Source organism: Onthophagus taurus, chromosome 3 (assembly GCF_036711975.1).
Source record: "Onthophagus taurus isolate NC chromosome 3, IU_Otau_3.0, whole genome shotgun sequence".
NCBI classification, from domain to species: Eukaryota; Metazoa; Arthropoda; class Insecta; order Coleoptera; family Scarabaeidae; genus Onthophagus; species Onthophagus taurus.
Genome location: NC_091968.1, coordinates 6,421,447 through 6,448,157, shown reverse-complemented (window position 1 = coordinate 6,448,157; position 26,711 = coordinate 6,421,447). Strand labels below are relative to the sequence as shown.

The following is a 26,711-nucleotide window of genomic DNA, read 5'->3' as shown; positions in this document are numbered from 1 at the left end:
TTGGCCGTCAGTTTTAAATTCTCTTTTTTTCAATTTAGCCAATCATAAAACCGTCGAAGCCAGTAATATTAAATTCGGACTCTTCAAATAATCTTACCTCGTTCGAAAACTTGGAGCTCTTTGAAACATGCTTAAAGTCGGCCATGACAATTGTAGTGGCTAAATTATTCTTATTCTTGCTGAATCTTGGTAATCAGTACTGGAAGTGTAGTCGCATCTTGCAACACTCCAAACGTTGCAGTCGGTAATGTTCAACAGCGTTGTAGTAGTGATAACACAAGAAGTCGATACGATTGCAAGTCAACATTTTTCATTTTGCGGTAGGACGACTTCCGTTACCATTGATATGCAATTGATCTGCTTCCGAAGAATTTTCTTATTGCTATCAGTCGAAGATGGTAGTTACTTCATTTGTTCTTCTTCGTTCTTAATAATAAGCGCTTTATTATTTACTATGTTTACAATATTTTCTCCTGTAATATAATACATGTACACATCCTCGGCTCCCAATCACCTCTCTCATCCATCTCTCATCCCCACCCCTTTGCCTTCTAGTGCATCGCCTCCTCCCTCAACTCGCTACACCCTCTCAGCATGTGTTCCAGCGTCTCCCAATCCTCTCCCTACAGCCTACACCACCTCTCCACATCGTAGTTTATTTTGTTTTATCGGCGGAAATCACTTCACTATAAATTACCAAACCCAAGTTATCACGCTGCCATAACCATGTTTTTCCGTCAGTTTGTTCTCTCCTTGATTTCTCTCCAGCACTCTCCCAGGGTCCTGCAATACGGCCTTCCTTCTATCCTTTCCTCGTATTTCACTGCCCTTCTCCCAGCCTCCACCCATACATCATTGCGCTCCTTACCAAAACCTCAAACATAACCTTTCTTTTTCCCACATACCTCCCAAAAGTTCTTTCTCCCCATCCCCAAATCTTCGCTCTTTTTGCCATAGCCCTCACGTACGACCCGACCTTATTACCCTCCGAGAATCCATATCCCATTTATACTCTTTGACTTCTTCTATCTCTCTTCCCTTCCACCTCCATTCCTCCCTCTTTCTTCTCTCCCTTTTGCAGAACTTCATGATCTTTGCCTTCTCGACGTTTATCTCCAACCCCTTTGCTTTAAAATATCTCTTCAGCGACCTTATCATCGCGTTCATCTTCACCGCCTCTCTTGCAACGACCACCAAATTATCCGCATACTCCAGCGTGTGCACCTTCTGATCACATTTTTTGCTATTGGACTCTACTGGTCCAAATCTCAGTAGAATCGCCTTGCTGGTATATTCTTCTTCCCATAACACATTTTTTTTAACTCCTAATGCTGTTTATTATTGGATTCAAATCCTTCTTAGAGAGAAATTAGGAACACTTACTCAAATAGTATTAGAATTTTTCATAGACATCCGCAAATAATACTCTGATAAAAATGTATTCGGTAGCTTATTGATTCTAAGCGCAAATATAGAACTGCAGATATCAAATACAACGTGTCAGAATTGTTTAAACTAAAAACAGAATTTCTAAGAATTGCTCCTCAACTCTGCAATTAAGGTATTGTCGATATATAGAAGCATCACGCATCGATACAAAGTATAACTCCAATTTGTTTGCTTTATTGGTCATAATCGTTTACATTTGAGGTTTTCCAGCGGAGTAATAGCGATGACAGCTCTTATCTCCTGTCTATGTTAGTATACTCGGCAACTATTTTGATATCAGTTGCAAATAAGTCAATTTAAAATTATTTTTAAATTTTGGACGGAATAGTCTTGCACGATTCTTATTATAACGTAAAACCATACAAACATATGCTACATTTCCATTCGTTTAGCATTTTCAAATTAATATTTATATGTCAAGATTATGTGTATCCAATACATCTTGAAGTTCTATTCATCAAAGTCATGATTTTGAGTTAGCATCATCATTTGAAGCAGTATTTATTAATAAACGCAAACAATTTATACATTTTATTAAATGTCCATGATGAGCAGAAACATATATAATTTACAAAATCTGATAAAATCATTTTTGAGCTATTAAATTGTGATCTGGTAGCTTTGTACGTTCATAAAATGTTATTTGGCATGCCATTTGTCTTAACATGAAGAAATTGGATATGTTTATTATATCACACATACTACATAATTGATAAAAATGGTTTCAGTCTTAATATTAAAATTTTAATCCATTAATTAACACGAAATTATTTTTCTTATCGTTTCTTGAGGTATTTCCATGAAATGCTTCACTTTAAAAATAAAAAAGTTATCGCAAAAATTTGTTAACAATGACTCATATCTCTCTATTTATAAAATTCCTTGCTGTCGTTAACTTAAAATTATTTCTTTTTGTTTTCAGCAGCAAAAATTTTTAAAACGCTGCATAGATGACCAAGATCCAGGCGGGGGGCCTGACGAGCCCCCCGTTAAACTCCAATGTACCACCCAACATCCACAAGATGGAGCCCTCACCAAATTCTCGGTTGAAATCGTACAACAATTGGAGTTCACGACGTCTTCGGCGAATTCCCAACCCCAGCAGATCTCCACTAACGTCACCGTTAAAGCACACACGAACACCTCGGTTAAAAGCGACGTTGCCAGTCCCAAATCGAATCCTGATACGCCGTGTTCGAAGAACAACACGGTCGACGTAACCAATTTGGCGGAGTGCGTCAAACAAGAACCGGATTACGATTTTGCAGATTTAGATCAATGCGCGGCGGCGCTCGAAAAAGACGGCGTCGTAAATGGGGTCGGTTTCGGCGGTTTCGGAGATATTATGGGCGATGATGCTGGGGATGAAATTATGTCTTCGGACGCGTTAAAAGATCTGATCACCGACATAACGAATCATCCGGAATTTTTGAAAGAATTCGATTTCGATGATAAATCTGAATTGGTAGCGAACGGTTTGAAAGTGGAAGATTTGAAAGATGTGAATCCGAGCGGTAACCTTGGCGAGGCGGTGAAAAATTTAAATAGTCCATTAAGTCAAAATTATTCACCGCCGATTTTCGAAAGTAAATCAAGAATGCCATCTTATCCGAATATGGATTTCACAAAAACCGAACTCAGTCCGGCCGCTCAAACGTTAAAACAAATGGCCGAACAACACCAACAACAGCACAAAAACCAACTGGGCATTAACTTTAATCCTAAAACACCAACTTCCCGCTCTCCGTATCCCGATTTTCCATTAAGCGATTACGGAAGTCCGAATTCTTCGAGTTTCCATAAAAATAGTCCCGGTTTTCCACAACCGGATACGATGATCAAACAAGAGATGCTCTTCCAGAACAACGAGTACGATAACATGAAGAGAAAAGGTGCCGGAATGTACAAACAACAGTATTCACCGTATGGGAGTCCTAGTGCTAATCATGGAAGTCCTGGATATCTTCCTGGAAGGGGAAACACTGGTAATACTAATGGAGGGAATAATTTCGGAGCAGGAACGCCGCCTACGCCACCTTCCGGGGCTGCGGGGGGAACTACAACAACGTTGCTAATTAATCAAGCTCAACAATTACATATTAGTCAACAGAGTTATGGAGGACAGAGTATACAAGTAAGTTTTTTTTATTGTATATATTTTTTTTGGTTTCTCTCAAATCGTTTGTGAAACCTTAAATATATTCGAATTTGCCGATCTCTGTATTGGAATCGATGGTCTGGAAAATTAAGTCACTCAAACGTTATATTTTGGATTCTATCGCAATAAAAATATGTCTTAAATATAGGCACTGTTATCTATGTATGTAATAATTTTTATTTAGTTACAATTTAAAACCCGCAACTGGATTCGGGTAATGCTAAGAACTTGACTTCTCTTAGTCCGCTTTAAGCCTAAATAGACAAAACGAACACGAAACCAGGCGGTCGGTGCAGCTCAAAGTAACATCGGATGCTAAATCGAAAACATGTAATCAATCGCTAAACGGAAACAAAACATAAAATTATGGAGTGCTTGGTTCAGCTACTTAATAAAAGATAGCGCTTGTACGAAATAATAAAATTTAAAAACTTGGATTATCAACTTATACATAAATGTAAATAGTAAAATATTTCAGAATACTATTATTGGTCTTCTAAACTGTAAATTTAAGAATATTTCGGATTAAGTATTTTGAATTGCCCAATTAGGTTTTGGTGCTAAATTTGGAACTGGCAGACTGAGAGAAAGAGCTAGGATGCAGGAACCTGAAAACAATGAAGATATAGCTGCATTAATGATAAATCCAAAAATTAATTTGGGAAACAATCAACTAACAAGAGATCTGGTAACTAGAGAGAGATACATGGTAACATTGAAGAAGTCAAAAAGATACCCGAATTTAGATAAACGGGAAAATGCAAAAAAACTCAAAAATTGCTGTCATCTACAGCTAATCGCAATTATTGGGCCAAAAAAATGGGTCTCATAATATGATAATGTGTATTATCATCGAACACAAGTGCCAATGTTTCTACTTTGCAACAATGAGAATAAAAATAACCGTTAAGATGATTTGTTACCTCCAACAAGATTCGCTCTGATATCTCACGTTTCCAATATTATATTCTGAGAATGAGTAAGCATTATTTGATTATGTTCTAACGAAAAATCTTCAACACACTGAGTTCAAAGCTCTCGACGATACAACTGAATTTTGTTTATAAATATCAAGATAAATTCGAGATATCTAGTTAGCCATGCATTTCTTCCAAAAAACAGAAAGCTCATTAAATTGAGTTCATGAAACTGCAATTTTTTCCCTATTTAATCGTCTCTCTATCTCCGCTAGTTTTCAAGATCTCTATACTCTACATGGAAAAAAACTCACCCTGTATATTAATTTCGACTTTACGTGTGTACAAGAAGATAATATTGATTTACTACAATGTGTTGTATGTGGAACTGTATTAGCAAACTCATCTATAAAATCTAATAAACTTTTAAGACATTTACAAACAAATCATGTTGACTACAAAGATAGACCACTAAAATTTTTAAAAGAAAACTTAAAGAATTGAACGCAATAAAATCAAGTTTGACGAAATATGTTGGAACAGATAAGAAATACTTGGAACATTTTTATTAAGTAACATTGCATATTACTGAGAGCAAAAATGCGTGTAATATAGGAGAAGTACTAGTAAAATCATATTTCAAAGAAGTTTGTCGAGAAATGTTTTTAGAAGAATATGCTATGCAAATTAATAATATGCCTACGTCTGCTGAAACAGTAAGCAGACGAGTACATGGCATTTCAAATAACCTGAAATTACAACTAATTGATAAATTGTAAGATTCACCATATTTTGCGTTATAGTTATTGATAGGATACGTAAGATGTATTGATTTTGAGTTGGAGGACATGAAAGAAGAATTATTATGCACCTTAAAACTACAATCTTACACTATATCTTACGAAGTTTTGATGCCATAAATTGATACATTGAGTCTAAAAACATTCCTTGGAATAAATGTACGGATAGTTACCCAAATTGGGCAATTATTGCATAAAAATATAATAAAAACTGCATTCTTCGACGTGAACAATTGGTATCTAAAAATATAAACAAAAAATTAGACACAGTTTTAGATCGCTGTGTGAAAATAGTAAACCATATTCGTAATAGCGCAATTCGGACTCGAGTTTTCGCTTTATTATGAGAAAAGATAGGCTATCTTTCGAGGGGGAAGGTACTGAAAAGACTTTTTGACTGAAGAAAATGACCAAAATTTACTACTAAGCAGAACAGTTCAAAAAGAACACATGGCTTGCAAAAGTTGCGTACCTTACTGATATTTTTCATCTTTCAATAGAATGTTTGCTACAATTTCCAACAACATAGTTAGCAAAAAGTGGCTTTTTAGTTCTCGCTGCAATTAAAAATAGAAAGCATAGGATGTATAAACTGGTGAAAAGAGATGCAGTAACATAAAAGCCACCGATCTTAGAAGAAATGCTTATCTCAAAATTAATAATACTGTTATTGTTTGTACTATTTAACTGAAATGCATAAATATTATATTTAATAATACACTCAGCGGCATAAAAAACGGATCACCTAAAATGATGAGCAGTTTCAATAACTTTTGAACGAATTGCTCGATTTCAGCAATGGTGAATAATGCTAATGCATGTTTTCTGCTTACACTTTGAAGCTTGCTGTGTGGTGCACCGACAAAAGAAATTAATTTTAAACATAAGGAGCTTGTAGTCTGTTTTGATCACTTCTGTTTTTTATTCAAGCTTCTATTGTTGTTACAAGCTCTAAAGTATAACGCAGAAAAGATAACATCAGAAATTAAAGCAAACCATGGAAATTGACGAAAATATTTCAGCGACGTTTAGTGTCGTTAACGTCGTTGACTAATGCTAGAAAAGAAAAATGCCTTTAAGTCTTGCAGAAGTTGCTCAGGCAGTGGCTTTGGTGATAAATGGACGCAGCACTTGTTCATGTCGAGCAATACGTTCAAAAGTTACTGCAGTTTCAAACTGGTTATCATTTTAGGTGATGTGCTTTTAACTTCTTATGGGTCACATTAAGATTTTATTGATATTTTTGTGCCGCCACTTAAAAAAGTTTGCGGAACGCTGATCTATAGCATCAAGTTTAGTCGTTATGCGTAATGTTGTGGTTTCAAACGTTGTACAGGGTGTCCCAATTTCGATGTCCGCATAGGCTATCTCCGAAACTAAAAGAGATAGAAAAAAAGTAGCTTACTTGTCATGATCTCGTTTTTCGAGAAAATGTTAATGCCGAAAACTCCGAACAGCTATCGTCTTTTGTTTACGCCCTATCGGCAAAAATTGAAAATTTTGCGAAAACGACATTTGCAAATATCTCACTTATTATCAAAGATGGAGTATTATAAATAAAACATTATATGGGCTACTTTTTACGAAGAATTCAGTGGCGTAGGTAGAATTTTTTTCCCATCTTTTATTTTCGAGATTTTAGACGTAACTTTATTTTTTTAAATGGAAACCATAGTTGGCTATGACTTAAAATAATTTGTTATTTTCTTCTGATAACAAATATATATAGTTTGTAGGGTATATTTCTTATGGTTATTGAATAATTAACAAAAATTCATTTTGTTCTGTCTAAAACTAATGTATGTATTTAAAAGTTAATGTTGCTATGGTGATAACCATACATACTATGATGGAACATAATGTATCAAATAATTGCCAAAGTTTGTATTTATAAATTCGATATCAACTCTGGCATTATGTGCTGGCATTATGCACCAGCGTGTTAAGTGTCAAAGTATAACAAAACTGAATAAAACTTTACAATGAATTTCGAAAATTATGAAAAATGTAACATGATGGAATGCTATATGTTATCAGATAAGAATGCGACGTTAGCCGCGGAATTTTATTTCACAAGATATCCAGAAAGAAGACAACCGCACGTACAAACCTTCAGCCGGTCAGCAGAAAATTTAATAGATATTTGGTCCTTCCCCAAACCACATACAAAAACATACCAAAATGACCTGCAAGAGAAATTGCAACAAGACGTCTGACCCAAAAGACGCTGCTCCCGAATATGAAAGAAAAATAAGTATAAACCATACAAAGCGGTGCTAACTCATTATTTACGTGCCGGAGATCTCAATCGAAGATTAGAATTTTGTAGATGATATTTAAAAAAATTAAATAATCTGCTGTTTGTTCAAAATGTAATCTGGACCGATGAAGTCTCTGAGTGTTCAAAGAAGATTGGGGTTCAATGTATGTTGTGCCCTTTTAGATAATAGAGTTTTGGCATATAGTATCTACCATAAAAACTTAAACTCAGGGAAATACCTCAATATATTAAGGCAGCACATTGAGCCTTTGGACGACAATTTGCCACTAAATATGTCTCAAATGATATATTTTCAATATAACGGAGCACCAGCACATAATGCCAGAGTTGTTAGTGAATTTTTAAATACTATTACAAACTCAAGGACAATAAAATCTAACAGGACTGCTACATCCATTGTTGTGACAGCCTACCCGCAAACTACGTCACACCATTTTCCACGCCCAGCTGTTGTTATGGTCTATGCGTTTGCTGTGTGTTTTTAGAAGTTATATCCTAGACGTATTCATATTAGTTTTGAAGTTTTATGTTTTTAGAGGTATTAATGTCTATCATATAACCTCTAAAAACATAGACAGTTATCTACCAGGCGTGGCAAATAGTGTGACGTAGAGTGCAGGCAACCAACCCGTAGTCGACTACAAAAATACAATGGATGTAGCAGTCCTGTTAGATTCTACTGTCCTTGCTACAAACTTTGCCAATAATTGGAAACAATGCTTTCCCTCATGGTATGGTTATCACCATAACAACATTAAGTTTTAAATACATACAATAGTTTTAGAAAGAACAAAAAAAATTGATACATTATATTCCATCATAGTATGTGTGGTTATCACCATAGCAACGTTAACTTTTAAATACATACATTAGATTTAGATGGAACAAAATGAATTTTTGTTAATTATTCAATAACTATAAGAAATATACCCCACAAACTATATATATTTGTTATCAGAAGAAAATAACAAATTATTTTAAGTCATAGCCAACTATGGTTTCCATTTAAAAAAATAAAGTTACGTCTAAAATCTCGAAAATAAAAGATGGGAAAAAAATTCTACCTACGCCACTGAACTCTTCGTAAAAAGTTGCCCATATAATGTTTTATTTATAATACTCCATCTTTGATAATAAGTGAGATATTTGCGAATGTCGTTTTCGCAAAATTTTCAGTTTTTGCCGATAGGGCGAAAACAAAAGACGATAGCTGTTCGGAGTTTTCGGCATTAGCATTTTCTCGAAAAACGAGATCATGACAAGTAAGCTACTTTTTTTCTATCTCTTTTAGTTTCGGAGATAGCCTATGCGGACATCGAAATTGGGACACCCTGTACAATGGCCAATTTGTAAATTTGCTGACCTGAAAACTGTACTTAGGAAGATTTTTAGGAAGTTGTATTATTGGAGGTAATTTAATAGTATAGAAGTGCAACAAATTCAAACTCCCCTTGACTTAGTGAGGTTGCATTGTTTGGATAACAATTTGTGACAATTTTATAAACTTATCCACATTGTTATTATTATTCATATTAAGTACTGACATTCCAGCAGGTACAATGAAGAAAATGATAAAATTCTGTGTGTGAAATATGTTTCTCGATACTCCTCTTGATATTCTAGACCATACCATAAACAGATAGCTCATCATTGCAAACGACTGCCACACTTGTTTACTCGAAAAGCGTGAATTAAAGCGTTATGTTCCAATTGATCAATTGTGTTATGGGCATCAACGTGATCAATGCTTGTTGGATATATAAAATACTTATTTAGTATAGGTAGTTCTCCATGGTTTTCATCTTCATAAATTTGGACTCTTCCTTTTTCTTTATTTTGAATTCTTTTTTTCTGGCATCATCTAAATTCTGCCGAATGTTTTTAGTTTTTAGGTTCTTTTGGGCATGTTACTTTTGCCGATTTCCTACTTTTTCATTATTTTAGATTAATTGTTTTTGACTCTTTTCTTGCATATTTCAGGTTTCTTCTTTTTATCTGATCTATCCGTCTCCTGGCTTTTATTTCTAGTTCTTTCACGCTAAGATCTTAGCTATCTACAAAGCTTATCAAAGCTCCCAATTTAGAGAAGATGACTAGTTTATATCGACTTCACACAGCGCAAAGGCAATTTTCCGCCTTATGTGTAACCTTCTTCAAAAGAAATTTAGAATTCAAGAATTATCAATTTACCCATAAATAGTAAAATGTTTCACAATACTATTGGTCTTAATTCTAAACGGCTCATTTAAGAATATCTCAGTTACGATTAAGTATTTTGAATTGCCCAATTAGGTTTTGGTGGTACATTTGTTACTGGCAGATTAAGAAGAAAAAGCTAGGAGGCAGGAACCTGAAAACAATGAAGAAGATGTAGTTGCATTAAAGATCAAAAGGATGCTCAAATTCATATAAACTACTTATAGAAAATTCAAAAATTGCTGTCATCTATAGTATCAAGTTCAGTCGTTGTGCGTAATGTTGTGGTTTCAAATATTGTATAATGGCTAATTAGTAAATTTGCTGATCTGAAAACTGTACTTAGGAGAATTTTGTAGGAACTTGTAATATTATTGGAGGTAGTTTGTTATAGTATAGAAGTGGAACAAATTCCATGGTCTTCACCTTTCTAGATTCGGACTCCTCCTTTTTCTTTATTTTAAATTTTTTCTGGCATCTAAATTCTGCCGTAGGTTTTTAGCGTTTTTGTTTTTGGGTCCATTTGGGCTTGTTTCTAGATTCTTCCCTATATAGCACATCTTGCATATTTCAGACTTCTTTCTTTTTATCTGATATCGTCTTAATCTCTACTTAGTTAGACTTCCTCCGTCTCCTGGTTCCTAGTTTCTAGTTTTTTTAAGCTAAGATATTAGCTGCCCACAAAGCTTATCAAAGCTCCCAATTGAAAGAATATAACGTTATGGCGACTTCACGGAGCGCAAATTCAATTTTCTGCTTTCTGTGCACCTTCTTCAAAACAAATTTCAAATTTATCTTTTCGTTTTAAACCTTTATTAATATATAAATTAAGAAACCTGCAATCTTCTAGTTAATTACAAGAAATTAATCAATTTCTATTTTGAAATATTTTCTCTTTATTTTCAATTATGGTGATTATTTATTTTTATCTGGTGGGCGCTGGTTAACAACAAAATCTTGGTTTTACGTTTCCATAAACTTTATTATTAATTTCACTTAAACTATACATATAAATTGCGATTAGTTGTGGCGAGAGTTATATAGGGAGCCTTGCTCCGCGTAAATTGAAGGGGTACTGTTTCGGTGGGTGTTAAATCGAAGACTGAATAACTGATACGAGTTGAGCTCGCAGGCTCCTTCTTTATTTTAGGTCATAACTAAAAACCCTTACCTAAACACCGAAATACCCCAACGCATTCCCACACTTAACTCCACCCAATAAATAATGCGATAAAAGACTCTAATATTGCGACTCGAGACACTTCAAATCTAGACTAAACAAATGAGGCGATACAAATAAATCCAATATAAATGAACTAATATAATATAAACCTATCAAATCTAATATAAATTAACCAATATAATATAAAATCTAACATACTCCCCGCCTTGAAAGAACTACCTTTCAACAAATAAAAACACAAATTAACAATAATGACTCAACATCAAAATGTATGAAAAAAAATCGAAAAATTAAATTTACACTACTGAGTGATTAATCGCGCACACACAATTCACGTAATCACAAGCAATCACATTAATGAAACCCAAGACTGCTATTCCATTGGTAGTGGACACAGTCTGACCGTGGCCCCTTTGATGATCCCATTTTGTGTGCGTGACCACTCGTGCGACTCCATCCTTATCGCAGTGCAATTCTATAATTCGGCCTGTAAGCCACTTTAAGGCAGGCAAATTGTCTTTCTTCATTGACACCAATCGGCCCAACCTTAAGTTAGCGTCACCCGTAAACCAGTCGTAGTACCTCTGCAGCTCAGACAAATATGCTTTGGACCACCTGGTCCAAAAATGTTGTTGAATCTGCTGGACGCGATGGAACTGCGATAAGCGGTCTTCATTGTTGCGACTCAAACCCGGATCTGGTGGGAAAGTAAGTTTCCCACCAATTAGAAAATGTGCCGGGGTTGATAGAGTCGTATCGTTGGGATCGGTGGATAATGGGGTTAATGGCCGGGAATTAAGGATGGCCTCAATCTGAACAGATAATGTATAAAAATTTTCGTACGTAAACGAGGCATTGCCGGTAACCCGACGTAAATGAAATTTTACTGACTTAACACCGCCTTCCCATAATCCACCAAGGTGTGGCAAGTTAGGGGGAGTATTCAACCAACTATTAGAAGCGTTTTCAATCGGTGTTTTGAGTTCGCTAGAGTTATCAATCAAGAACAGACTTAGCTCCTGTAATTCGCGATTACCACCCACGAACTTAGTTCCGCTATCAGAGAACATTCGATTCGGTTTCCCGCGCCTAGCTGAAAGTCGCCGAAGAGCAGCAATAAAACACTCTTTACTAAGTTCGGTTGGATTGATTAAACAGGCACGGTACATTTTTTGCATATCCGCGGTAGCTACGTGCTCGTATTCCCGAAACCGTTTCAAGGCACTGAACAAGTCAGGCTGTAATATAGGTCCCACAATCTGACAATTATTAAGTGAATATCCCATTGACGTGGGACATGATGCATCGAAAACGACCCTTGTGATGGCACTATTTTCATTTAACACGCCGTGTGAAATGTAATAACCCTCGCGTGTATCAACAATCTTTCTTAATTGACCCAACTCCAAATACTCTCGCATAAATGTATGATATTGCTCACCGAATTCACGATTTCGTTTGCATTTCCGCTCGATACCCATCAAACTATTTTCCGCGGTTTTATGCGATTCGCCCAACCAATCTAAACCTTTCTTTAGCGGTGTCGAAACAATGAATCGTCCGTCTTCTGCACGTTTAGTGGTTTTATAAAAATGATTTTTGCAAAATGTTTCATTTTTCGATGAGTGAACTAACCCTTCAAACTCCTCGACTTCCCGAAACCGCGCCAACTGCTTACTTATTACGGAATTGTCATCCTTATAAATTAAATTGCACCGCACCGAATGTGCCGCGCTCGCTTGTATCGGCCCCGAAACGATCCACCCCAAACGGGTGTTTTGCATGATAGGCCCTTTTGCAAGTTTGATTTGCCCAACGCATAACAAATTCCAAAAATAATCAGCTCCGACCAGCATATCTATCTTATCGGGTTTATTGAACAATGGATCCGCCAAGCGAATGTGTGTAGGTATTTTTAAAGTGTTAGCGTTTATTTCAAAATTGGGTAAATCATTCGCGATTGTTGCTATAACCAAGCAATTAACCTTAAGTGAAAAATCCGTGCAGTGTGAATGTATTCGCAATGAACAAGAACTCGTTATTGTTGACTGTGTTTGATTTATTGTTGCTACATTAACGTTTGTTGCTGTTCTAGACAATCTTAACCGCTTGCAAGCTTCTACCGAAAGAAAACTACTTTGACTGCCCGGATCCAAGAGTGCGCGTAATGAATGTTTTTTGTTATGTCTATCGAATGCGTGAACAGTTACGGTGGAGAGTAAGATGTTTGAATGATTTGCATGCTGTGCGAAATTTAGACTGTGTGCTTGGGTGGATGTCGTTGGTTGTGGTGGTGAATCTGAGCGATCGTGCGCCAAATGAAGTAAGGTATGATGACGAGAATTGCACCGTTTACAAGAGCTCGAACGGCATTGTTTAACAAAATGTCCCGACCGTAGACAATTCATACACACCTTTAATTGTTTGACCCGGTCTATACGGCCCCGAACCGTAAGTTTAGTGAAATTTGAACATTCCTGTATGTAATGTTCTCCATTGCAGTTTACACAACGCTTAACACCCGAATTAGCAACCAAAAACGTTTTTGATTTCGGTTTTGATTTCGGTTTTGATTTATCGATTATCCGCTTACCCGAACCGTTTTCCAAAGTTTCCAATAAATCAGCGCGTTCTTTCAAAAACCCTAACAAATTTTCTAAATTCGCTTTGTTTAAACCGGACTTTTTCCTTTCCCACTCCCGATTGGAATCAGCGTCCAATTTCGACACGGCTAAATAAATAAGTAGCGTGTCCCAATTATCCGTAGGTTCATTTAATGCAGCTAACGCGCGCAGATGTTTACGAAAGTCGTCAATAAAACTTCGAATCGGCTGTGGATTATCACCCGAAACCCCTTCAATTTCGAACAATGCCTTAACGTGATTATGAATTAATATCCGCGGGTTATCATAACGCTCGCGAATCAACCCCCAAGCGACTTCATAGTTAGAATTTGTCAATTCTAAGCTTTCGATAACCTGACGAGCATTACCGGTCAGTGCCGACAGTAAGTAATGAAATTTTTGAATGTCGTTGATCATTGGGTTGTTATGAATTAATGATTCGAAAATGTCTCTAAACCCTAGCCATGCGTCGTAACCACCGTCAAACTTTGGTAAATCTATAACCGGTAGCTTTACATGTTGATCCGGGGAAGGTCCTAAAATGAACGACGAATCGGCGCATATATTTCTATTTGTCAAAATTCGCTTAGCTTTAGCCGTATTTGCGTAAAAACTCGCCTCGAATGTCTCCCTCTCCGCGTTTTGTGACTCGCCATCAACGCTTAACAAATCTATTTCACCCTGAATTTCCTCGAACTCATCGATAAGATTAATTGCCCGATTGTATCTTTGTTCTAACTCTAACGAAAGTTCCTGATTAATACCGCTTTCTCTGATACTTGATTCAAATTTTATTACAAATTTCGCAAAATTCGTGAGTTTGCCCTTGACAATACCTCGTTTTTTAGTTAAATTTTCTGACTGACTCATGATCGCGATTGACAAGTTTCAGATTGAGAACGATAAAGGAGAAAGCAAAGGGACTTACGGTACTTGTTTCAATGGCGTTGGTCGCTTCCAGTACGTGATGGACGAATTTCTTCTATCTCGAATTTGTTGAGAGTTGCATGAAGTAGAAATTCGGTCTTCGAACACTCCTGGCGAATGTTCTCCAAAAAGCTGCGTAACTGGCGGGCCAACGTTGTCGAATTTAATTTAATTTTACACGCCGCATCAAGGAACCGAAGACACTTAAATCTTCTTATATTTTCCCTATCCGGCTCGAAGGACCATTTTATGATTATTTATTTTTATCTGGTGGGCGCTGGTTAACAACAAAATCTTGGTTTTACGTTTCCATAAACTTTATTATTAATTTCACTTAAACTATACATATAAATTGCGATTAGTTGTGGCGAGAGTTATATAGGGAGCCTTGCTCCGCGTAAATTGAAGGGGTACTGTTTCGGTGGGTGTTAAATCGAAGACTGAATAACTGATACGAGTTGAGCTCGCAGGCTCCTTCTTTATTTTAGGTCATAACTAAAAACCCTTACCTAAACACCGAAATACCCCAACGCATTCCCACACTTAACTCCACCCAATAAATAATGCGATAAAAGACTCTAATATTGCGACTCGAGACACTTCAAATCTAGACTAAACAAATGAGGCGATACAAATAAATCCAATATAAATGAACTAATATAATATAAACCTATCAAATCTAATATAAATTAACCAATATAATATAAAATCTAACATATGGAGATGAGGAAATATCTTAGTTTTTCTCTAAAACTTTAATTTTACCTCCTAATTTTTGAAAAACATTTTGTGGAAAATTGAGGTTAAATTTTGAAATTAAAATTGACCAATATTAATTTCATTAATTCTGATGACACATCCTCTTTGGTAACCGTTTAAATGTTGTTTTGAAAAAAAAATATAATTAATTTTCTTTTTCCACCGATTTTCTTGGTAACCTCATTTACTTGTTCAAGAAAAGTTTTGTTTGTTTTGTTTTTATTTAAATTTTCTTCTTAACTTTTCCTTTCAGATCTCGAAAATCTTTGATATTTACATAATGCGCCAAAAATGAAACCTCAAAGTACGACCGCTGTCGGAAAATGTGTGGTGGTCAGTGCCGAATAGTGGTGGTGGCGGTGGTGGTTGTCGCGACACACCCCGTGCTGTTGACCTGGTCCCCTGCAAGTGACACCCGGATCAATATTTAATCAACAAGGGCCGCACTGATTGGCCTGTGCAAACATAAGCCGCGTCCACATGCATACGTGAACGCCGTTGCCGCCGCCGCACTCTCTCTGTCCTCCAGATCGTTGTGTGGGGCGGCGCCCTCCGGCGACTGTCCCTTCGACGCCACCGTCGTCATTTCGAGGTTAACCGGAAGTCGTCGCCCACTACGCCACACGAGAATAAACTCCTATTTCTTTTTCTGTGTTAATTGAAGGCAATTGCAGAATGACGACAACATAGAAGTTGCGTAGGTGCAGGTTATGAGGCAAAATAACAATTTTAGCCTTATACTTCTTTAAAAAAAAAATTAACCTTATTAAATTGTTAAAATCAATGTAATACGCCCATTGTATATGTATATTTACACGGTGTTTTTCTGGAACCGATACGGTCTCGCCTACGTATGCCGAGTCGAACGAACACCGTTAGCTGCACCTTAGCGGCGCATCCGGTGGATGCACTGCTTCTGCTCCGCGCCGCTCGAAGAGTGCAGTTAGTTACAGACTGGCATCGCTTATTATGACACGTCCACACTAAATAACCAACCTAGAGAATTGAGCACAAACTGTACTTCTTACTGTTTTCAGTTCAACCGTTTCAAATACAAATGCAAAACATGAATTATTTAGTTTAATACACTCTGTGTATATCTTATCTTGTCGAAATCCAACAAAAATTAACATTTTAATTTTGATTATAAACCATAACAAATTTTGATATAATAAAAAAAATCTATATCCATTACGCGCAACTACGCACCGTCCCTTCTTTTCCACATTGACATTCCCCTCTTCTTTTCATCTTCCCCTTCCTCATCTCCCTCTACTTCTCAGCGCAGCCGGCTGGATGTTAATATCGCACCTGTAACCATCCTTGTTTAACACAAACAATTTACGTATAGCATCATCTCTTATTAGGTTTGGGTCGGTGTCGACTTCCTGCGCGATGAGTTCATCCCGTTAATGGCGCCCCGCTCCCCTCACTTCGTTCCCCTCCGACGTTTAAGTATGTCGTGTTACTTATATTCCCCCATCTATACGTAGACTACGTGATTTTCGATTAGCATATGCGGAGACGTCTTTGTTTTTGCTTTTTGAATGGATTCAGTGTGGCCGTTGTTGGCTCTCACTTTGATGTGTTTGCTGTACGGATGGAAAAAAGAAATGATTTTCGCTCGAACGGATGCGATATGGAAGTTATTTTTAGAATTATCCGTGCTGAAAATAAATTGTGATTTTTATGTGGTAGGGGAAACGAATAGTAATAATAAGATTATTATTTATTATTATTAAAATAAAGTTTTTTTTTATGCAGGGAGTGTGTTAAAAAGTCGTTGAGAGTTTATGAAAACGAAAACACATACTGGTGCCAGACCGCGAGAATATCTTGAGGTTCCCTTCTTTGGAAAAAGGCACACGGGTGGCAAGACCCGTTTTCTTGGGTTTGAGAGTGGCGTAGATGTCGCTGTTGGTCGTTTCCTGATTCCTCTCTCAACTTCTCGTTCGTTCGCGAGTTTGCGTTTGCAGTCTCGGTTACTGCTTCGTTCCGTTGTCTAAGGAAAGATCATTGCACTGGAGAAGGACCGCGCGATTTGCAGATCGCCACACGTTTACCAAGATGTATTTATAGATTTTCACTCTTGAAAAACATTTAAAGCATTTTCTCTTTTTTATTATTTCAATAAATAATTACTAAAAATTTTTTTTGATGATTTACAGAAATTTTGTGCATTTTCATGTTGAATTCTTTTAGAGTTGGAGTAACACATTTGTGTACATGATGAACGAGTTTTAAATGAACCAATTACCTCTGGAACAACCCTACAAAAAATTTCATCTAAATATAAGTTTTGCCATAGAAGACACAAGATATCTACTTTACATTTACATAAATTACGATATCGTTATCAAATTTCACGAGCAGTCCAATATCTTGCTCGGTAAAAAGTCATTCAGATTCTTTGGGAAGATAAATTACGATTTAAAAATCGAGAATCTGATTCGATTAATAGCAGAGCAGTGGCATAAAACATGCTCAACCCTCTCCTCATCCTCCGCACATAGTTCTCATTCAAGATCATCGGCTAGACCCAACAAGTTGAGGTGTGTCTTTAACCTTTCTGGCACGGAGTGCCTAAAATTTCATGAAGTCCGATGAGGGATACAAACGTATCCTAAGAAATTTATTTGCTGTATGACAAAATTAATAAGAAAAATAGTAAAACATTAACAACATTTATTTAATAGTTATGAACAATGAAATTATAAACCAAAAAAGTCTTTTAAGTAAAACTAGAAAATTAAAATGTTTTAATGAACGTTTTCCTTCTGTTGACAAATAGTACAAATTATTCGTTTTGACACCAGACAATGAGTGGAACAAACATATTTTTTGCATTTCTTATCCTTTTATCAGCTTTTCTTGGGCATATCGTACAACATTTTGGATATGTTGATGAAGATGTGACCGGAATTTGTTGGTTTTGAGCTTCCTCCACTTTGAACTAAGATACGAATCGCCTTCACAATTCTTTTAGATAAGTTCTTGTCCTGTAGCCTTTTAGCGGCATTAGGCTTTAGGAGTTCTTGTCCAAGTTCTAATAAAAAAGTTGTTCTGTAGTCATTCCTTTTCAGTTCTGGATTTTTAGTTGTCCAAATTATATAAGCATTTACAGCTACAACGTCCAAAATATTTTGAAATAATACAAAGGGCCATCTTTCTGTTCCTCTTTTCACTGAATATTTATTTACCATCTTATCTATAGTATCTACTGCGCTTGAAATTATGAATAATGATTATCTGCATTTCCTGTTTTATTATCATGATGCTCAGTACTGGTAAATCAGTAAATCAGTGATAGTACTACTGATTTACCTTTCTTAGGTATGTAAGAAGTCAATGTTATATTAAGATTTTTCTGGTTTATTTTTATTGGGCAATAGTGCTAGCGGAATTTCTCTTTTGTTTTGTCGGAGTGTGCCATACAATGTAAGTTTACGATTAGATAGTTCATTAGCCAATGGTATACTTGTAAAGAAATTATCAGTACTAATACCATTACCTCGACAAAGGCATAAAACCAAGTCAAGTACAACACGCTTTCCTTGTTATTTTTCAGGTTTATCATGTATTTTTCCTACGTATACCTGCAAATTCATTGCATATGTACTTTCCACATCAACAAGGGCCCATATTTTTATGCCGTACTTAGCTGGTTGCACTGGTTAGTTATTCGTCCACTGCAAGATGGGTATTTGGGTTGTAGCTATCTTTACAATTAGTCACAAATAACTCAAAAACTTCTCTAATTGCCGCAAGTTTGTCTGTATTTTGTCGTTCTAATCTAGTTGTAAAATCATCATAATTCATAAATGAGATAAGATGCTGAATTCTTTCACTATAAATATTCCTCTAGAATACAAAGCATTCTTGCTCCACAAGACGGTTCTCTTTTTGCTTTTAGATCCTCCATTGTAATTAGAACACCTATTACAGCATAAACTTCAACTCTATTGGAATCCAAGTCCTTTTCTTTTCGGGATTCTTAGTGTTATATTCCCGGTGTTCAGCTTTTTGATTGGTCCATTTCACTATAACGTCGATCATTTCGAACAACTTCAAACAATCTACAATGTTTTTGATGGTTTCTGATTTCGCATTCAAGTTTGGTTTGGTATTCACTATGTCCCGAGTTGAACGACGACGTGGTTTTTGGTGGAATAGGACTCCATTTAGTCCCATCCTTAGTCGTGAACAGAACACCTTCTTCCTCGCCTTCGTTTTTGTCATCATCACTGCTTTCGTCACAGCTAGATTCATACTAAGAAAAACGCATTTGATTTACATAATAAATTTACAAAAGTAGCATCTGACTTCTGGAAACCTTACCGTTTCGCTTTGAACTTTTAGATTATCTTTTACTTCAGAGATATCCGAAAAAACTTCATTTTCTTCATTAGATTCCTGCTCTATCTCTAATACTGTTCATAGAAACACGAACATGAACAAACCTGATTGCACTGATGTAAGACTGCATACGAAGGCCACCGTAATGAGATAATGTCATATACAAATCGGATCATGACACATCATAATATCTTTATTATTTATATCTATTTATATCATTATTTAATTTGTTTTGGGCGTAATAATAAACTTTGTAGAATAAGTAATTGCTGGTGTAATAGCACGTAACATAAGAAGCAATTAAAAAAATTGGCGCAGAAAATAAAATCTATGAACGAAATAGAAGAAATAATAATTCTTTGGGATAATGTTGTATCCCACTCCGTACTAGAAGGTTAATCGGCAGTGTTTAGTAAAGACACCCATTAGAACTTTAATGCTGCTATTAGCAAGTCTTAAAAAATCGTAGGTTTGACAGTGGTGATAATAATAAATAACTTATCATGTCTCATTTCAAGAGAACTGGTCCACAATAGGTAAAGTCTCTCTTCAGCCCACAGTCCAATCCTATGTTTGGCAACGCAAATGATACACCAACTGCTGGCTCTGGCGCCGCAAACGCTTTAGCGCTGCCCTCTCGTGCTATCCCATCTGCCTCTTCATTACTAGAAACCCCAGAGTGATATGAGAAACCCAGATCAGAGAAACACTGTTATCACAATTCAGTGTGCTTAAAGCTTTTTATAGAGCATTAATCACCAATAGTGATCCTGCTAAATTTAACGGCATTGATAACACAATATCAGTGCTTATAATGTCATCCGCAGCTCATTGGTAAGACATGTCGGAACAGTTTTAAGCATATTACTTAAATCTGTAAATGGTAGTTCTAGCCACTTTCTCTTTATGCAAATACAAAGGAGATATGCCAAGCAGAACATCCATTGGTAGAGTCAGTACAGTCTTTTAGGGGTAAGACCAATTTTTTCCACAAAGACTACGTCAAGTCCAAAAGGATAGTCTAGCTTTATGTAAAACTCCCTGCAAATTTCCATTCCATGATAGGATTTTATCTAGGATTACTCCTAGATATTTGACTTCCCTTGAGAAAAGAATTTCTTCACCTTGATAGTTGGGCGGATTAGTCCATCAAGAAGATATCTATGTTGCGTGGTGAAATAGCTGATAACACTGACCTTCATAACATCTTCATCATCTAAGTCAACAAAAACTTTGGTAATGTTTTGAAGTAATTGAAAAAATTTTGACTCCACAATGCATCTTGTTATCATTTTAAGGCATAAAAAGATTTATTTATCTTATCAACATCGAAAACACCTATATATTTTCAAAAATTATTCCATATAGAGGATGGTTCTTTTAATTTGAAGCAAACTACTATCTAAAAAAACATTGAATTTTATGTAAAAGCATAAAAGCATTCTTTATATTTATATATATTGGCATTTTGCGAATAGCTGCTTCAAACATAATTTTTTCTTTCGTCAGAAGACCACTTGTTCAGTTAACATCCTGCTGGTTGTTTTTCAGTACAATTGAACACAGTTTCTTCAGCTCTTCTGGGACTCTCGTTTTGCATTCATTATGATAATCACAGTCTTTCTTTATCTTAGTATTGCCTGGTTATGGAACTCGAAAGTTTGAGGTGTAGCCAACATATTTTTTCACTTACATTCTTTAAGATTTTGTGTATTCTTTCACGTAGTTGGACTTGTTTTGTCCTGTTCAGGATTTTACTGTCTGCAGTTGATTCAATGTGGTTGCGACATTTTCAGAAATATTGGTGTCACATTCTAGTATTTTTTGATTGAAAATTTCGTCTAAGATAAGTTTCGAGTTAAGTTATCCGAAACATCTAACAGTGTTTTAATAGATGTACAGGGTGAGTCAAAGAATGGGAAATCCGAATACCGGGGATACTAGACACTAAAATATGGCGATTTACCAAACATCTCTTATACAAATGTCGGTGGTTTTCGAGGCACAGGGAGGCAAACTACTCGTTTGATAAATCAAGTCATGACTATTTTATCACTTGAGGTATGGTGAAATCTGAAAGAGCTTTCAACTCTACATAAAAAAGGTAGTCTTGCTTAAATTGTCTAAGTCTACTGGTTTCCAAGTTATCTGCTTTTAATTGTTTCAAAGTACTTTCTTCCGGACTTTTTTTTTCTTTAAAACTACACACTTATTCCGGTTGCAATGCTTAATCTGCAACTCGAACCAGAATCTCTTCTTGTTAGTCGTCGCTAATTTGTTTTGTCGAACCACTGCTACTTTTAGGACAAAATTTAAAAATCTAAAAAAGTTTCGCCAAGGCTATTGTAATGATTCCTAAATAACTTATGATTAGGTTGCCTTCGATTTGGTTATAACTTCAAATATCTTCGAGCTGCTGCTAAACCATTAATATTGGTTTGGCAGAACAACAAATCTTATCTTGCATATTACTTATTTATTTATTTCATGTGGGTACAGAAACAGGTCGAACCCAATATTACTGTACCACAAACAACCAATTGTATACAAATAAAATAGAATTACAGTTCACAATAATAATAATAATGAATTAACATTAATGGTACAAAAGTGATTCAAAAGGGAAAAAAACTAAAACTAAATTTAGGTGATATAAATATATCATATATCAAATATCAAATGAACGCTCGAAGCAACACACCAACTGCAGCAAAGAGCAGTTTTTTAAATGCATAGAAAGAATGCTGAAACAGATCTATGTTAACACGATTTGCCGATCTTGCCATTCTCAATAAAGGAGAGTTTTGACAGGCATTGGTTCTAGGAGTAGGTGTCATAAATAGAAAATCAAAGCGAAGTAATCTCGAAGGAACGTGAACACATATAGAACCAACAAGCATTGGAGAATCACACTTGTTGTTCAAAAGTTTGTAAAAATATAATATATCCCCACAAAAGCGACGCTGGTTGAGGGTTAACATACGAAAAGAAGTGCAAGTTGATTCGTAATCAATGTATTGAATGGAAAATTTAAAACAAAGGTATTTGAGGAATTTAGATTGAATACGCTCAATTCTAGATTTATACGAGAGATACTGAGGATTCCATAGGCAAAATAGAGATTTCTAATTGCAGCAATGTTTGAAAAAGCTACCGTTGATTTCATAATAAATCCTAACATACGCCAGGCTTTGGAGACAACAGTATCGATATGTTTATCAAATAATAATTTATAATCAAATGTAACACCCAAATCTCTAATAAATGAGACACGTTGCAACCTCTCACCAGCGACGCTATAATTGTAGTGGATTGTGTTCACCCTCCTAGAGAAGGAAATAACATTACACTTTGATAAGTTTAATGAAAGGTGATTATTTAAGCAAAAAGCATGTAGATTGTTTAAGTCAGATTGTAGTTTAGAGCAATCAAGAGGTGAGGAGATACGGAGAAAGAGTTTTAAATCGTCAGCATACATTAAACATTGGGCATAATTAACGACGTCAAATATGTCGTTAACATAAATATTAAACAGTAAAGAGCCCAGATGGCTACCCTGTGGAACACCAGAAGGAACCGACACAGGATTAGAGAAAAAACCATTAACCGAAACAATCTGGCATCTCTCCTTCAGATAGGAAGCAAGCCATTGCAAAAGATTTCCCTGAACACCAAACTTCTTTAGTTTGAACAGAAGTAAGTTGTGATCCACCCGGTCGAAAACTTTACTAAAATCCGTATAAACTGAATCAACCTGACAAGAATCATCCAGAGTAGATAAGATATACTGGGTATATTCAAGCAAGTTACTCTCCACCGAGCGACCAGCAAAAAAAACATGTTGTCTAGAATTGATTTTAGACTTAAGGGCAAAGAATAGACGTGCATGAACTACTTTCTCAAACACTTTCCCAAATGCTGGCAAAATAGATATGGGGCGGTAATCGGATATAGCACCACGGTCCCCAAATTTAAAAATGGGAAGAACAAAAGCCCGCTTCCACAATAAAAGAAAGACACCCATTATCAATGAAGCATTAAATAAAATAGTTAAAGGAAGGGACAGAGAGTATGAACATTCCTTGATTAAAATTGATGGAATACCATCAGTACCTATACTGTCTGTAACCCAGATGTCCATCAGGGCCTCCTCAACCTCAATTCTGTCAAACTGCATCTGACTCAAAGGAAGGGTATCCATTTCTATACAATCTACATTCTGCTGGATTGGAGCAGGAGCCACAAAAACCGAAGAAAAGAAATCAGCAAACAATGAGCATACTCCGACACCATCGCCGACAACAGTTCCATTCCATGACATCGTAGAAGGAATGACATCCGCACGCTTCTTAGACTTAGTAAAAGCCCAAAACACCTTTGGATCAGATTGCACATTACTTTCAGCTCTTCTAACATACTCCATGTAATTGTGATGGATTAGATACTTTGCACGACTCCTTAGAATTGAAAAAGTGAGGTAGTCAAGTCGGTTTCTAAAACGCTTCCATCTACAGTGCGCCCTCCTTTTCTCTCGAATTACTTTAATGGTACTGTATGAAAACCAACTGGGAAAACCCTTGATAGCTTTGCGTTTTAAAGGGACAAATTCGCGAATAGCAGTATTAACATAGTTATAAAAAATTTGAACAGCGTCATTGATATCACGACCAGCAAGCTCTGATTCCCAGTCAACTCCATTAAAGTACTCATTCAATTCAGGAAACCGGGCTTTTTTAAAACAAAAAGCATCACCATGATGTATAGATAATGAACGAGTAAATAAAATTGAGCAGGAAAACTTTAGAGTGGAGTGCGCACTGTCCTCAGGAAGCAATGGATCACTACAAAGAGATAATTGATGTACATCGGCAGAATTCGTAATAACAAGATCAAGTGTGTTTACATAAGAATTTTTATGATAATTTAGTTGGTTAAGTCCGCAAAGGGAAAGAACATCCAGAAATTCACTGGAGCGGGCGCTGACGGCGATTACTATTAGAATACTCATTGTATCGTGGCATTACTATTACTATGTTGTATATTTTTATTGTACTAAAATTGAACTAACACTAGAACCAGAAAGTATAATTTTTGAATGTTTCTAGTTCTTGGTCTAGCGTTAGTTGCAGTTTTACACTAGCACTATCACATTCGGATTTAGCAGTCTTGAGAGACGTGCGGCTAAACCCGAATGGTTCTAGTTCTAGGTCTTGTGTTAGTTCTAGTGGCAGTTGTATATGTTTATTGAACTAAAACTAGGGCTAACACTAGACGTAGAACTAGAAAATATCGGGTTTAGCCGTGCGTCTGAAGACAGTATAATATCTCCGATATTCGCATTTCCCATTCTGCCTGACTCACCCTGTATATTTATTAATTATTTATTGGTTTATTTTCCAAACATTTTTGTTATCGAATTATTTTTATAGCATTTTTATTTTGTTTTAAGGTTTCAGCAGGTCAACACCTTCATCTTTCCGGCGACTTAAAAGGCAACGTATCCATCGCAACCCAACAAGGCATGCATTTCACCCAACACACGACATCTTCAGGTCAATCGTCCTCTCAACAACAGCAGCAACAATCGGGAGCTTCCAGTCAAAATCAACCGCAATCGAATCAAAATCAATCTCAACAACAACACGCGAATCCAATGCAAAGCAATTTGAACATGAACCAAGCGACTAGTAATACGATGGGGTCGAATCAGACAACTGCAAATACAATGCATAGTCCTGGTTTGAGTAATCCAAATAATAACGGAGGGCAGGCTTCGATGCAAGGCGGTATGCAAAATGGGTTGCAAAATGTTGGTGGAATGAGTGGTGGGAGTATCGTTAATAATGGTATGCAGCCGAATAATAATATGGTGATGATGGGTTTGAATCCTCAAAGTCATATGAACCAACAAAACCCGTTGAGTGATAGCTATTCGATGTCGCAATCGCAAACGATTAATTTTACGCAACAAACGTTAAGACAAAGAAACGGTTTAAATAATTTAAGTAATATAGGTGTAAATAGTAATATGGGATCGCCTAATCAATTTGGTATGTCTTCGAATCCTATGGGTGTTCGTCAGATGACACCTCAAGTTTTAGAACACCAAAAATTGCTTCAACAGCAACAACTTTTACGGCAACAACAACAACAACAACAACAGCAGCAGCAACAACAACAACAACAGCAGCAACAACACGTTCGCCCACCACCGCCGGATTACAAAAGTTCCGCAATGCTTCAAAACATCCAATCGAGGTTTCCAAGCAATTCCGGAATTCGCCGTATGCCGCATCAAACGATGCCACCCTCTGGGCCTATGATGATGCGCCCTCAAACTATGTATATGTCACAACAACAACATATTTCAAGGGGGATGTATCGACCACAAACGAATATGAACGTTGAAACGATGCCGCAACCGGGATCAATGGAATGGAGGCACATGTTGATGTCGCAACAACAAAACGCCGGTTTTACACAACAAATTAGGCCGAACTTTCAAGGCTTTAATGTTAATAATGGGAATATGCAAATGAACGCGATGCAATCGCAACAATTTCGAATGCAACGGGCTATGGTTGGCGGAACTATGCATTCTGCGCAAGGGATGAACCCCGGAATGGGACAAGGCGGAGCTGTTGGTATGGGACAAATGAATTCTATGAATCAAATGATGCACATGCAACAACAGCAGAGCGTTATGCAACAAGGAAATAATCAGGTAAATTTATTTTAGCATTCGAGCGGGCGCGCTGTCATAAAATTTATGACAATTTTCGTTTTTATAATATATCTCCTTATATTATGCATTTGAAAGGATTTAACTCTAAAGTATTTATGTAACTATGTGTTTTAAATACGATGAAAAAAATATATTGATGTCTTTATGGCAAAAAAAAGTTATAAAAGACAAAAAATGTACACATTAATTGCTGATTTATAAGGTCGTATTTATATTATGGGGTATAAATACCCATAATATACTAATATACAGGGTGAGTTATTAGTAGCCTGGCGGACCATAGTTACTAAACCGTTTGAGAAAGAAAAGAATATTT

The 26,711-nt window shown here is 36.2% G+C and overlaps 1 protein-coding gene across 5 annotated transcripts in view; it reads left to right on the top strand.

Moving 5' to 3' along the window:
• The window catches only part of LOC111413460 (neurogenic protein mastermind), a 75,983-nt gene that overhangs the window by 37,421 nt on the left and 11,851 nt on the right, over nt 1–26,711 (top strand). For 3 of the 5 annotated variants that reach the window (XM_071195157.1, XM_071195160.1, XM_071195159.1), the window contains 2 exons: nt 2,375–3,583; nt 25,100–26,374. In XM_071195157.1, the coding sequence (XP_071051258.1) occupies nt 2,375–3,583; nt 25,100–26,374 (2,484 nt within the window). Of the gene's footprint in view, nt 1–2,371; nt 3,584–25,099; nt 26,375–26,711 lie in introns of all 5 variants that reach the window. The other 2 variants (XM_023044442.2, XM_071195158.1) reach the window with 1 other exon arrangement.